General features: G+C 45.0%; 1 protein-coding gene across 3 annotated transcripts in view; it reads left to right on the forward strand.

The window, feature by feature from the left end:
• CD40 (CD40 molecule) overlaps positions 1-12,745 on the forward strand; it is a 56,129-nt gene extending 43,384 nt beyond the window's left edge. For 2 of the 3 annotated variants that reach the window (XM_033914295.1, XM_033914296.1), the window contains exon 9: positions 10,086-12,745. In XM_033914295.1, coding sequence (XP_033770186.1) covers positions 10,086-10,247 — 162 coding nt within the window. In that variant the 3' untranslated portion in view covers positions 10,248-12,745. The remainder of the gene's footprint in view (positions 1-10,085) is intronic. The other variant, XM_033914297.1, reaches the window with a different exon arrangement.
• Positions 12,746-13,524: the final 779 nt, after the last annotated feature.

Consider the following 13,524-nt stretch of genomic DNA (forward strand, 5'->3'; position numbering starts at 1 on the left):
TTTTTTTTTTTTTGCTGGGAAGAGCCAAATGTGCATTTATTGTAAAGAAGCCTATCGGCTCCTTAGGCAGAGAAAAGTGGACTAAATTGAAGAGTTCCCTGAGGTGTTTGCAGCTGAAATGTAGTTCTCTGTGCCGTTATAAGGAGAAAATAGCTTTTTAATGGTTCTTTGGTCTGATTCTAGGCTCGGTGCACACCAGGGGATCTCTTTATTACCTCCCCGATTGTTCAGGCCCTGTTGAGTTGGCCAGGTGGAAGTATGCCCCCCCCCACACGAGCCTTCTAAAAGGATCAGTGGGTAGGGGTTAGAGAACAGCTGGATATCCAGCACCCAGAACAAAAGTCTACCTTTATAGAGAAAATAGCGTTTTCATTAAAAAGTTTATTGTCCCCCCCCCCCAAAAAAAAAAAAAAGTAAAGATTATGAAAGGGGACTGAACACAGTTGTCAGCGTGTAGTAAATGCACAGCAATTTAAAGGAGCATTTGTTCTTGTGATCAGGCAGAGTACGGTACAGGGATTCAAACAGGGATTGGACGGATTCCTGAAGGATAAAGGGATCATGGGATACTGAGGGAGGAGCTGGGATGTAACACAAGTATAGAAAGCTAATCAGGTAATGAGTATAGAAACCAAACCAGGTCGTGCATGTGCAAGACCGGAGGGTTAGGACTTCGATAGGAAGACAGGACTTAAATGAGAAACCAAGGTGGCAAGGGAGCCCCTTCTGGTGATACAGACAGGTCGTGACCTGTTTGGGCCGCCGCGGGAGCGGACTGCTGGGCAGGATGGACCTGTGGTCTGACCCGGCAGAGGCACTGCTTATGTTCTTATGTTCTTAATTTGGGAATGTCCAAGGACTGTAGAACTTATGGCTGGAGTTCACACAGGCTTTGACTTGAGGAGGGGCACGTTCTTGGCATGTAAAATAAACTCAGTGTGAAACAATGTGCCAAACAGGGTTTGAAGGCGTTTGTACTGCCTTTGGTAAATGGCATTGTGAAACGGAAAGGTGCGACCACACCGTGGCGTAGCGAGGGTAGGAGGCGCCCCCCACACCACACTCACGTCCTCCCTTCCCACCTCCATGCCTCTTTAAGGGCTCCTTTTTACAAAGGTGCGCTAGCGTTTATAGCGCACGCACCGGATTAGCGCGTGCTACCTGAAAAACTACCGCCTACCCAAGAGGAGGCGGTAGCGGCTAGCGCGCCTGGCTTTTTTGCGCGCCTTTGTAAAAGGAGCCCTAAATCTTTGATAGCATTGGCTTTCCTTCCGACGTCACTTCCTGGCCCCGCAACCCGGAAGTGATTTCAGAGGGAGCCAGGCTGGGGCGAGCAGCAGGCTAGAATAGTTGCTCGAGCTGGTGAAGCTTTTAAAGAGGTACGGGGACGGCGGGGAAGGGAGGGCGTGAGCGTGGTGTGGGGGTCAGAGGGGCCCTCCTTTACTATGCCACTGTGTCTACTCCAACTCTATGGAAAAAATTGAAATGAGACAATGTATTAGAGAAGCAATAAAATGCCCCCTTTCCTCCCCCTCCCCCCCCCAAAAAAAAAGGCTGCCTGATATTCACAGGCACTTCTCTGGACAGCTGCATCTGCTGACCAGGGCCATCCATTGACTTTCTGGCCTATAGAAATCGTTGCAGACTGCCTCATTATTTGGATAAGTAAATGTAAATGGTGCCCAAACATTTGGCGCTCAATGCGACTATAATGATGAAAAACATAGCATTGAGTTCCAGTTTGGGCATCAGGGCTTATGCCTGCCAAAATTAGGCATAATTCCCCACGCCACATTTAGGCGCACATCCCCCGTATTCTATAAGACTGTACGTAAATTTGAAGGAATGCTTCTGAACTGCTCGTGCATCTCCCATGGTCGCGCCTCCTATCGAGTTGCACCCTATGGAATTTGGGCTCACATTGTTAGTACGTAGCAAGATGCGCATGCAAATCCAAACGGGAGCTAATTAGCACCCAATTATTGGAACCAGTTGGCTCGCTAGCCCATTTAGTTGGGCGCATATCCTGGATGGGCGTCCAATTTTGGATCCCATGTATAGAATCCAGGGGGGATGGCGCTGGGACAGGGGCAGAGTGGGAAATGATTTGGATTTTGGTGTTATTCAGCGCCATGGTCTGGATAATTATCTGAAATGAAAAGATGTCACAAAAAAGAAGAAAGCAGCACTGCTATAGTTCCAAAAGGGGAGTTACAAAAGACTGGAGGAAAAAGCCTCAGATAGGAGCCCTTCCACCACCACAATGGTGGTCCAAGGTGGTCGGACGTAACACCTCACTGGCAAAAAACCTCCAGACCGACTCCCCGTAGTAAAGAACTTAAAGCAGGGCGGCGGTGCAAAAGATAGAGGATGAAAATCCACTTATCTAAATTAGTAGATCGGTACACCGACGATGGCCAGCGTTTCACTCATCTGCTGCCTCAGGGTGTAAAGAAATCCGATCAAAACTGAAACCAGAATCAGAACAAAAATTCAATCAATAAACTGGTAAAGTTGCACAGCTTCAGGAAAAACTAAAAAAGAAGCTTTAATGACATACCTTAAGATAGGACGCAAACTGCATCTCAGGATCAAAAGATGGCCGCACCAGCACCGATCTACTAATTTAGATAAGTGGATTGTCATCCTCTATCTTTTGCACCGCCGCCCTGCTTTAAGTTCTTTACTACGGGGAGTCGGTCTGGAGGTTTTTTGCCAGTGAGGTGTTACGTCCGACCACCTTGGACCACCATTGTGGTGGTGGAAGGGCTCCTATCTGAGGCTTTTTCCTCCAGTCTTTTGTAACTCCCCTTTTGGAACTATAGCAGTGCTGCTTTCTTCTTTTTTGTGACATCTTTTCATTTCAGTGAAAGTGTTTGTTGTAATATTATTGAGTTTCACAATTCCGAGTTTTTTCTTGCTGGATAATTATCTGGACAGGAAAATTGATTGGATAGTTACCGATAGCAGTGCTGTTATGTGGGTAAACTTGAGCGGGATTCAGCCTAGCCAGATATTGAGGGGTGTCATCCGGGCAGTGGCCCAGCTCTGAATATCCAGGAATAATTTTATGCACCATGGCAGGCATTTCAAAGAAAAGGATATCAAGTGCGGAGTGGGATTGAACACATCAGCCTTGGGACAAGCAAATTGTATTTTAATAAAGTCAAAGCAAATACAAAACCACATAAATAAAAGCACATATGTCAAAAGTCCTATGTATGTAATGTCCTTATGTTGAAAGGATCCAGCCAATGGCCAAGATCCAAATAATTTCCTACTCTGCCATTGGCTGGATCATTGCACCATAAGGATATTACGTCCATAGGACTTTATTATTTTGACATATGTGCTTTTATTTATGTGATTTTGTATTTGCTTTGAGTTTATTAAAATACAATTTGCTTGTCCTAAGGCTGACGTGTTCGATCCCCCCCCCCCACTTGATTTCCTTTTGTTGTATTTTGCGTGAGGTTTTTTGTTGTTTTTCTTTGTTCTATATTTGGCATTTCAAAGAAACATCAACTGCAGAGTTTAAATACTGACCCGAAGACGTGTGAAAATAGCTGTCTTAGCTGAAATATTTTAATTTGGCTGTTGGCGTTATTTGCAGGCATGCATGTGCTAACTTTTTATTCCGTAGATAAAATTGTATATTAATTTAATGCTTTTCATGACTACACCAAAGTGGGGTATAACAAAAAAAAAAGAAAATAAAGTGAAAGAGAATATGGCTGATGGCATCCTGTAGTTACGTAGACCTTGGATCAGAATGACATGGGGACAAACTCGTTCCTGTCCCCACAGGAACTCAATTTTCCCGTCCCGTCCCTATTCCTTTCCTGTAAGTTTTGCCTTAAATGCACAAGCCTCGAACACTTATGATTTTAAAGTGTTTGAAGCTTGTGCGGATGAGGACAGAGCTTTCAGGAATGAGTCAGGGGCAGGAAAAATTTGTCCCCTTGTCATTCTCTAGTTGAGATCTCAAATGGGGTCATGTTTGGAGTTCTGACCTGGGTGGGTGCTATAGGGGACATCTTGCACTCACCAGGGGTTGCACGCTTTTGGCAGCCATAACCCTAGTTTAGGCAGCTATCAAAAGATTGGTAAACTGTCCTTTAGAGCACAGTTCTTCAACCGCCGGTCCGCGGACCGGTGCCGGTCCGCAAACAAAATCTTGCCGGACCGCAAAGGATTTGGTCCCCGCCGCAACGAAAGGCCGGCGTCAGCTGACTTGCAACTTCCTGTTGCAGTCGCTGTGCCAGGACTCCTGCCTTCCACCGCGTTTGCCTCCTGCCTTGTCTCCGCACCTCCAGACCAGCAGCGGCAGCTCTGTATGCTTTTAACTTCGGCACAGAGCTGCCCCTAATCAATAGTTTAGCGCGGTTTCATAAGGCAGCCTCGGGGCCTTTGCTAGGCCGGCCCACATCGCATCATCGAAGCGGGCCGGCTATCAAAGGCCCCGAGGCTGCCTCGTGAAACCGTGCTAAACTATTGATTAGGGGCAGCTCTGTGCCGAAGTTAGAAGTACACAGAGCTGCCGCTGTTGGTCTGGACTCTTGGGCCGCTGAAGGAGGGCAAAGAGCAGCTGTCCTGGAGGTTTCCCTTCCTCTCGCCTTTGCAGGTCCCTTTTTTCCACCTTTTTTTTTTTCCTTCAAACGGCAACGGGCCCCAGCATAGACATCAATCAAGTAAGTTCCACTGTTCCTTGCAAGCGGTTCTGCTCGGCCAAAGCTTCCCCTCTGACATGAGTCACCCTCAGGGGAAAGAAAGTGACCCACAAAGGTGAGGGGAAGGGGGGCAGATGATGGAAGTTGGGGGGGGGGAGAGAGAGAGAAGGGGCAGATGATGGAATGGAGGAGATGAGAGAGAGAAAAGGGGACAGATGATGGAAGTGAGAAGAAGGGAGAGAGAGCAGAAGGCAGATGGATGTCAGTTGAGAGGGGAGAGCAGATGCTGAATGTAAGTGGGGAAAGAACACATACTGGATGGAAGGAGGAGATAAATAAAGGGGGAAGAAAATAGTAAGATAATGGAGGGGTGAGGGAAAGGGGTGACAAGCTGTGCGTAGACACAGTGAAAAGAGGGAAAAGGGACTAAATAGTAAGAAAGAATTTAATTTAGATGGAGGCAGAAAATAGAGAAGGAAGACCAGAGAAGAAAAGGGAAGAGAGAGCAGAGAATGATATCAGATCTGAGTGGAGGAAATGAGAAGAGAGATATGCTAAAAACCACAGGGGGGAGGGAAGGATAGAGATGCCAGACCATGAGGGGAACAGAAGGAAGATGATGGATGCCAGACCAAATTGGGGGGGGGGCAGGAGGAGAGATGGCAGGGAAAGACAGACAGTGAATGGAAGGGGCAGATGCTGGACTGAAGAGACAGAGAAGGTTATCATGCTGCTGTACCGGGCCATGGTACGCCCTCACCTGGAGTACTGCGTCCAGCACTGGTCACCGTACATGAAGAAGGACACGGTACTACTCGAAAGGGTCCAGAGAAAAGTGACTAAAATGGTTAAGGGGCTGGAGGAGTTGCCGTACAGCGAAAGATTAGAGAAACTGGGCCTCTTCTCCCTTGAGCAGAGGAGATTGAGAGGGGACATGATAGAAACATTCAAGGTACTGAAAGGAATAGACTTAGTAGCTAAGGACAGGTTGTTCACTCTCTGCAAGGCAGGGAGAACGAGAGGGCACTCTCTAAAGTTGAAAGGGGATAGATTCCGTACAAACGTAAGGAAGTTCTGTGGTAGAAAGCTGGAACGCTCTTCCAGAGGCTGTTATAGGGGAAAACACCCTCCAAGGATTCAAGACAAAGTTAGACAAGTTCCTGCTGAACAAGAACGTGCGCTGGTAGGGCTAGTCTCCGTTAGGGTGCTGGTCTTAGAGCAGAGGGCTGCCGTGTGAGTGGACTGCTGGTCATGATGGACCTCTGGTCTGACCCAGCAGTGGCAATTCTTATGTTCTTAGGGCAAACACTGGCTGGAAGAGAGTGAAAAGGCAATGAAAGCAGAAACCAGAGACGACAAAAGGTAGAAAAAAATAATTTGATTTCTATCTTGTGATTCAAATATATCAGATTTGAAATATGTATCTTGCTAGACATAATTGGGGAGTGCAAAGCCCAGGCAGTGCTTCTTTAGCTTCCAGCTGGCTTAGGGCTCTCTCTGACCAGGGGGCAGTTGCCCTAGTTCCACTCCCCTAACACCATTCCTGTCATGTGTGACTGTGGTATTCTGTTACTTGATATTTGTGTAGCATTCTGTAATAATTTGGCTTATTCAGTTTTCTTGATAGTAGAGGGGATATATGTGAAGGAGAGGGGAGACAGGGGTTTTGTTGATCTTTGCCCTGTATTATTTGTATTTATAAAATGACAATTGTATAGAATATTGTTTCTTTTTATACTTTAATAAAATATGTTCAATATAAAATTATAACTATTTGAGGCTTTTGCGGATGGGATCAGATGGTTTGTGGGACCGACCTCACGGGGATGGGGCGGCGATGGTTTTTTAAAAAAAATTTCAGTTTTAGTAGTTTGCCGGTCCACGAAATAATTATTTTATTTCCGCCGGTCCATAGGTGTAAAAAGGTTGAAGAACACTGCTTTAGAGCACAAATCTTATTCTTGTCCTGCCTAAAGGTGCTTTATTTAGCTAAAAGAATTGTACAGTGAACTTGGTCCCACATCAGTTACTCTGCAGGTCTAAACTATTTGGCATGGTTGCACTAATCTCGTTTATAAAATAAAATCAATAAATAAAACTATTAAAAAGTAATTGTTGCCTTCTGGAGATAGGTAGCACTATCCACCCTCAGGAACCATTTCAGCTTACCCAATGTTGAATCAAGTGCATTGAAGCACGATTTAAAATTTTTCATTGTCTTGCCTTTTGACCTTTGAAATTGCCGGGCGGTCCAAAGACAATGTCTATTAAAGCTAAGAGTCTGTGTCGGCTAGAAAAGCAGTGTTTCTCAACTCGGTCCTGGCGAAACCCCCCCCCCCCCCAATTGCCAGTCGGGTTTTCAGGATATCCACAGTGAAGGTGCATGAAAGAAATTTGCATAGAATGGAGGCAGTGTATGCAAATCAAGTTTATGCATATTCATTGTGGATATCCTGAAAACCTGACTGGCAATGGGGGGTACTCCAGGCCCAAGTTGGGAGACACTGAGCTAGAGAGCAGCCTGTCTCGCTATGATTCCGGGAAGTCTATTTAATCTTTTTCTTCAGGTGATGGTTCCATATTTGCCTAGATTCAAGTACTTTTTAATGACATGTCATCTTTCAGTATAATTATAGGTGCTCCGTTTAAGGTTGTTCTCATGAAAGAAATACGTTTATACCACTTTGTGCTCCTTTTCTCTACTGAGACACAACTTCTGTTGAGGTGCCTTTATAATATAATAATTGATAGTCTGATTTTTTTTTTTTTTTTCCCCTCTCAAGCATGTTGTTTTATTGCAGATCAGAGCAAGCTGTATAATCTTCTTTTCAATAGATAAAGGGAATAGGGTTACATGCTGAACTAATAGTCTGCTTTCCAGACCACACGTGCAAACTTTGTTTATACATCACACACATAAGTGAATTTAAAAAAAAAAATACTATTAAGGTTCTATAACATTTATGCATATTCTTTGCTTTCTTATATTGGCTTTAATTTTGTTTTTAAGTTAGAAAAATACCTCCCCTCCCTTTTTTTTAAACTAAGCTGCAGTACCGCGGCCTGGGGTACTAAATGCTCTGACTCTTGGAGCATTTGGTGCCCCGGGCCGCGGTAGAATCCTGTAACATGGCTTAGAGACCCCTGGGGAACCCCATTATTGGCGGTATATAAGAAATAAAATAATAATAATTATTATTATTTATCTTTCTCCATTGAGAATATTGACCATTTAAACCTACTTTCTCTCTCTTCTGTCTTCTTAATCCATAATAAGACATTACCTCCCGATGGGCTGGGATAGTTTAGATGGGCTGGGGTGAGCTTTGACGGAGATTTCAGTAGATGGAACCTAAGCACAGAGCTTTGGATTCTTGTCCAAAAATAGCTAAGAAAAAAAAAAAATTAAATTGAATCGTTAATTTAAAGAGTGGGTAAGGTTGGGCAGATTGGATGGACCATTTGGGTCTTTATCTGCCATCATCTACTATGCATATGTTACTATGTTAGTAAAAGGGAGGGGGAGGGGGATAACCTTCTAATGTCCTGTTTTTATTATTTATTTCATTTTGTTATTTATGGATTTTTATGGTTCTGATTCATTTATTTGTCTATATTGTCTTATCCCCTGAAGCAGCCCATTCCAGGGTGAAATGTGGCCAGGTTGAACTTTGTGGTTTTAAACCAATCAAGTGTTGTAGGTGCAATAAACTCTGATGGGTTTTCATCTGTCTGCTTATTTTTTCTGTCTTGTGTTTTGTGGATGGATTGCCTTGCTGTTCTTTGGGAACTGGCATATGTATCCATGGGAACTCATGACGGCCATTTTTGTTCCCAGTTCTGCACAGGGCAGGAGCATAGGAAGATCGCTCCTGCCCTGCTTTACCGCTAGACCAGGTTTTAAAAAGTAAGTGGAGAGGTCCAGAAGGCAGGTTCCGAACCTGCGAATATGGAGGGGGATGTGTAATTCTTAGAGATTACTCCTAGATGTGCCAAGTAATGCACCTAGTATTGTATTCAATAAACTACACACCTAACTGGGACACACGCATGCTCCACTCACATATATGCCCCGCCCCTTGCAGTTAAGCACCATTTATTTAATATATGTGTGTATATATGTATTTATTTCTTATATACTGCTTATATCCTAAGCGGTTTACATTAAATAGTAGTCAGGTACTCGTTTTTTCTTATCTATTCTGGTGAGCTCACAATCTAAATATTGTACCTGGGGCAATGGAGGGTTAAGTGTCTTGCCCAGGGTCACAGAGAGCTTCAGTGGGAATTGAACCCCAGTTTTCAGCCCACTGCACTAATCATTAGGTGGCTCCACCACTCCTAGGGCTATGCATGAGGCTGGAGCATGGGCACGCCATGGGTGTGTCTCCCAGTTATGGGCGCAGTTTATAGAATGCTATAAATTATGATGTCACTTGGGGCTAAGCTGGTGTTATAGAACTAGTGCTAAGCTCACGGCATTGGGGTGCTTAGACTGCAATGTCAATTTATAAAATTGCCCCAATTTAATGATTTGAAAATCGCTGCTAACGTTATAAAGTCTGGCTCTGTCCGTGCACTGACCCAACCAACACTGTCTGAATAGTGTCAAAGCCATCTAAGATAGCAGCAGCATCTGACTAGAGCCACCAAATATAGATAGACTACAGTGACAAAGCTATTTGTCCAGAGGATGACAGCCATTATCTGGATGTCTTTGAATACTGGGCCCAAAATGTATTAGGTAGACCCACAAACATTTGTGGTGAGCTCATAAGCCTTTTTCTTTAGAAAGTAGACTAAAAGCAGTTTCCATTAGAGAATGACACGGTGACAAAATTCATCACCGTTCCCGTCCCCGCGGATAACCGCGGGAAACCATCTTCATGTCATTCTTTAAAGAGAGATGGAAGAATCAGAGTATGAATGGCCACAACCACTGACCCGCAAGCTTTGCTTTGAAGAATGCTGGTGTAGAAGGACTGAGATTGAAATAGACACTAGAAAATGACATGGGATTATTTCCCGCGGGAACGGGAACGGTGACGAATTTTGTCACCATGTCATTCTCTAGTTTCCATGATTTTGACTTTCTCTAACTTCATCCAGTTTTCTTTACTTTTTTTGGGAAAGGGATTATACGAGTCAAAAAAACTGGCTCCAACCTAAGAATAACCAAAAGATCCCAAGAGAAACTGCAAGAACAAGAAAGAGGCTGGTGTTTTGTGAGAGACTAAACTTTTTTGAGACATGAACTTTCAAGAAGAGTCCACCTCCTCGGGGAAACCCGAAACTCCCTTTGTTGTAGCAAACAGATTGTGCCAATGAATGAAAGTTGGTGGTATCGTAGATGTGTTTTGAAGTGACATGAGGTGTGTGGACAAATATTTATATTTGTTTCTCTCCCCCTCCCAGTTCCCGCCTCACGAACAAAAGGCAATGATGCCTGAGGAGATAGGTCCAGAAGAGTTTGAATTACCTCACCCGGCACCTGTCCAAGAGACATTGAGTGGGCAGCAGCCAGTGGTCCAGGAAGAAGGAAAGGACAGTCGGATGCCACTGCAAGAGATAGAGTGAAGACATAGGAGGCGAGAAGCTGGGATGTCTTTGATATGCCAGGTGGTGTCAGGAAAACATCTGGTTTGGATTCTGGCACCCTACCTATTGAACAATGAAGACATAAACACTATAGGGGATAGCCCTACATATGTACAGATGGGCTGCAGCATCAATGTATGCAACTCGATCCCACCAAGAGAATAGTGTTAGTAAATTACCATCAGTACTGCACAAGAACTATCCAGTCTTTCTAAATTCTTCCAAATATACTGATAGATTGTGCTTATCTGATTCTTCCATGTTGATGGTCCAATGTCAACTTGACAAGGTGGGCTCCACTATAAAGTAAAGTGAAAATCCAAACTCTGCAACATGCATGCAGCTCCAAAGACCCTTGATCTCAACACTGGACTGTGTTTGTATTTGTATTTATTTATACCCTGCCTTTCCCAAGGCGGGTCACACTAGAGTTCCTACACAAACAAATCGCATACAGTACAACAAATCGAACATGATTAAAACATCACAGTGCTAATATAAAGCCTCTTAAAATTACAAAGAGGCTACCAGCGCCTCGCATCAAAAAAACTATAAATCAAGTCCCATATTTCATCTTACAGAAGAGGTGTTTCTTCAACATTTTCTTAAAACGACTCAAACATGTTTGCTGTCATAAATATCCCGGAAGCTTATTCCACTCCCGAGGACCCACACACGAAAATATGCTGGCTCTAGACAAGGCTAGCCGCAGCTGTTTCACTGTCGGAATATGTAGGTCATCGTGAGTCGCCGAGGGCAACATGCGCTGTGGTTCGTATGGCAGAATGGTATCCATCAAATGTTTTGGTGCCTTATTGTGTATATAAAGATGCACCATGACCAGTAATTTATAAAGGATTTGATGTTCTAATTTTAACCAATACAAAGATATATAGCATTCTGTCACATGATCACTCTTTCGTAATCGAAACAGAGTTCGAACAATCATGTTCTGGGCTGCCATCTGGAGAAAAGACTTGGTGGTGACATTTGGGAAAGGTTTCCCCAAAGCTCTTACTTCTCTTTGCTTTGATGGTCAAGAAAACGCCAACCTAGTGTTTTTTTTCCATAGACAAAAAGGGGCCAATTTTCAAAGCCTAGAATTCTTAGCATTTAGGCTAGATTTTACTAAATGGTGCTAGAGGTTTTTAGCACAGGCCGGTGAGGTGAATGCTCTGCCACTCGGAGGAATTCTTTGAGTGTCGGACCGTTGCTCTTATTGGCCCGAGCTAAAAAAATCTCTAGTGCTGTTTAGTAAAAGGAGCCCTAATTTTCAAAGAGAAACCTTGCAGGGTTCATAGAAAGTGCAGGCTGCTCACGTTTTTGCTGGAAAGCAAGAAAAGCAGAGTTGAAAATCTAGTCTACTTGTTTTCCGTCCCTGCCCTAAACGTGCACCCAGAAATGCCTCCTGTCTGTTCAGTTAATAGCACATATGGTATGAAACTCAGCATATCCTTTCAGTCTCGGTGAACGAGAGAAATTTCACAGACAGTTTGCCTAGGTTAAAACTCTTTTGTTGATCTAGTCTTTTTAATGTGCAATGTTTTTGTAATTTCTTGTTTACATTGTTCCCCCCTCCATTGCTTGTTTAATAATTGCCTTGGGGAAGTAATGCAATGGGTTGAAGGTATGGGGGGACTGTACTGCCCCTGGTGGTGGGGGTGCCAGCACCACGCTCGTGCCCTCCCTTCCCCATGCTCCGTACCTTTTTTTTTTTAATCTTTGCCAGCGTGAGTAACTACTGTAGCCTGCTGTTTGAGGCTTGGTTCCCTCTGAAATCACTTCCAGGTTGCGGGGCCAGGAAGTGACGTCGGAGGGAAAGCCAGTGCAAGCAGCAGCCTGGAGAAGCTGCTTGCGCTGGCGAAAATTAAAAAAGGTACGGGGGTGGGAAGGGAGGATGCAAGTGTGGCGGGAGGGGTGTTGATGCAGAAAGAGCTGGGGCAAGGAGCCAGGGGGAGGGGGGCATGAGGAGGGTAGGTGGAGGCCACTTCCCAGGGAACCTCCTACCCTCGCTACGCCACTGGTTGGGTGTATGTCTTATGTTTCTTGAATGATTTAATTTGTGAATTTTAAATTGTACCCTACTCTTTTGTCTGAAAGGTGGTATATCAAGTATTTTAAACTAATGGATCTGAGAACATAAAGAGTTGCCGTACTGGGACAGACTGAAGGTCCATCAAGCCCAGCATTTCCAAGAGTGGCCAACCCAGGTCCCAAGATTTAATTGTGCCGTGTGTTCCCCTCCATTTGTTTCCATATTTTTCTTCTCTTAGTTTTAACTCAATTTGTACACCACACTGATATTCCAGTACAGCAAGCATCCGTTAAAAACTACATTCGGAAAACATAGTTTGTGATTTTATTTGAAGACGCCAGTTCTGTAAATAAATCCCTATGCAAATAGATATTCCATATTGTACAGTTTTCTTGAAGTTCTCCTTTTATCAATAAACTTGGAGCGATGACTCCCTGTCTGAGCTTTTCGTGGTTCTCTTCATGTTTCTACAAAACTCTAGTGACCAAAGTTAAGTGGAATTCCGTAGGTGACTTAACATTTCGATGTGTAATTTAATAGGTTAAATGGAACTAAGGGTCAGTCATTTGACATGAATCCTATATAATAAAACCCTAAGCGCGCAGGCGCACTTAGGGTTTCGTGATTCCTGCGTCTGTGTTTTCTGATCCGTGGCCGGATTCTATTTTAGAACGCGGCAGCAGGGAAAACTCTGGCCACTCCCCTCCTGCTGGAGGAAGCGCAGGCAAGCTCTCTCCCTTCCCGCATCCTTGGCAGGGAACACATTGGAGCTTCCCCCCTCCCACCCTCACTCACCAACCGCCGCCGCCGCTGATCCTCCTCTTCAAAGCAGCCTGTGATCGTGGCTGGCTTTAGCGAACTGCGCAGGCCGCGCTCCAACCTCAGTAGCACGTTCCCTCTGACGCACGGGATCGCGTCAGAGGGGCAGGCCAGAAGATGCCGGGATGGAGGGAGGGTAAGAACGGGAGCAATACAGGGGGAGAGGGAAACGGGGCTGCTTTGGGGGGAGGGGTGTGCTGGGGTGCAGACAGCTTTGCTCTGGGGGAAGACAGAAGGGGCCATGGAGAGACAGGGAGAGGGAAAGGGGGCTGCTTTGGGGGGAGGGGTGTGCTGGGGCAGACAGCTTTGCTCGGGGGGGGGAAGACAAGGGGCCATGGAGGGAGAGGGGGCTGCTTTGGGGGGAGGGGTGTGCTGGGGACAGACAGCTTTGCTCTGGGGGGG

Source organism: Geotrypetes seraphini, chromosome 11 (genome assembly GCF_902459505.1).
Source record: "Geotrypetes seraphini chromosome 11, aGeoSer1.1, whole genome shotgun sequence".
NCBI classification, from domain to species: domain Eukaryota; kingdom Metazoa; phylum Chordata; class Amphibia; order Gymnophiona; family Dermophiidae; genus Geotrypetes; species Geotrypetes seraphini.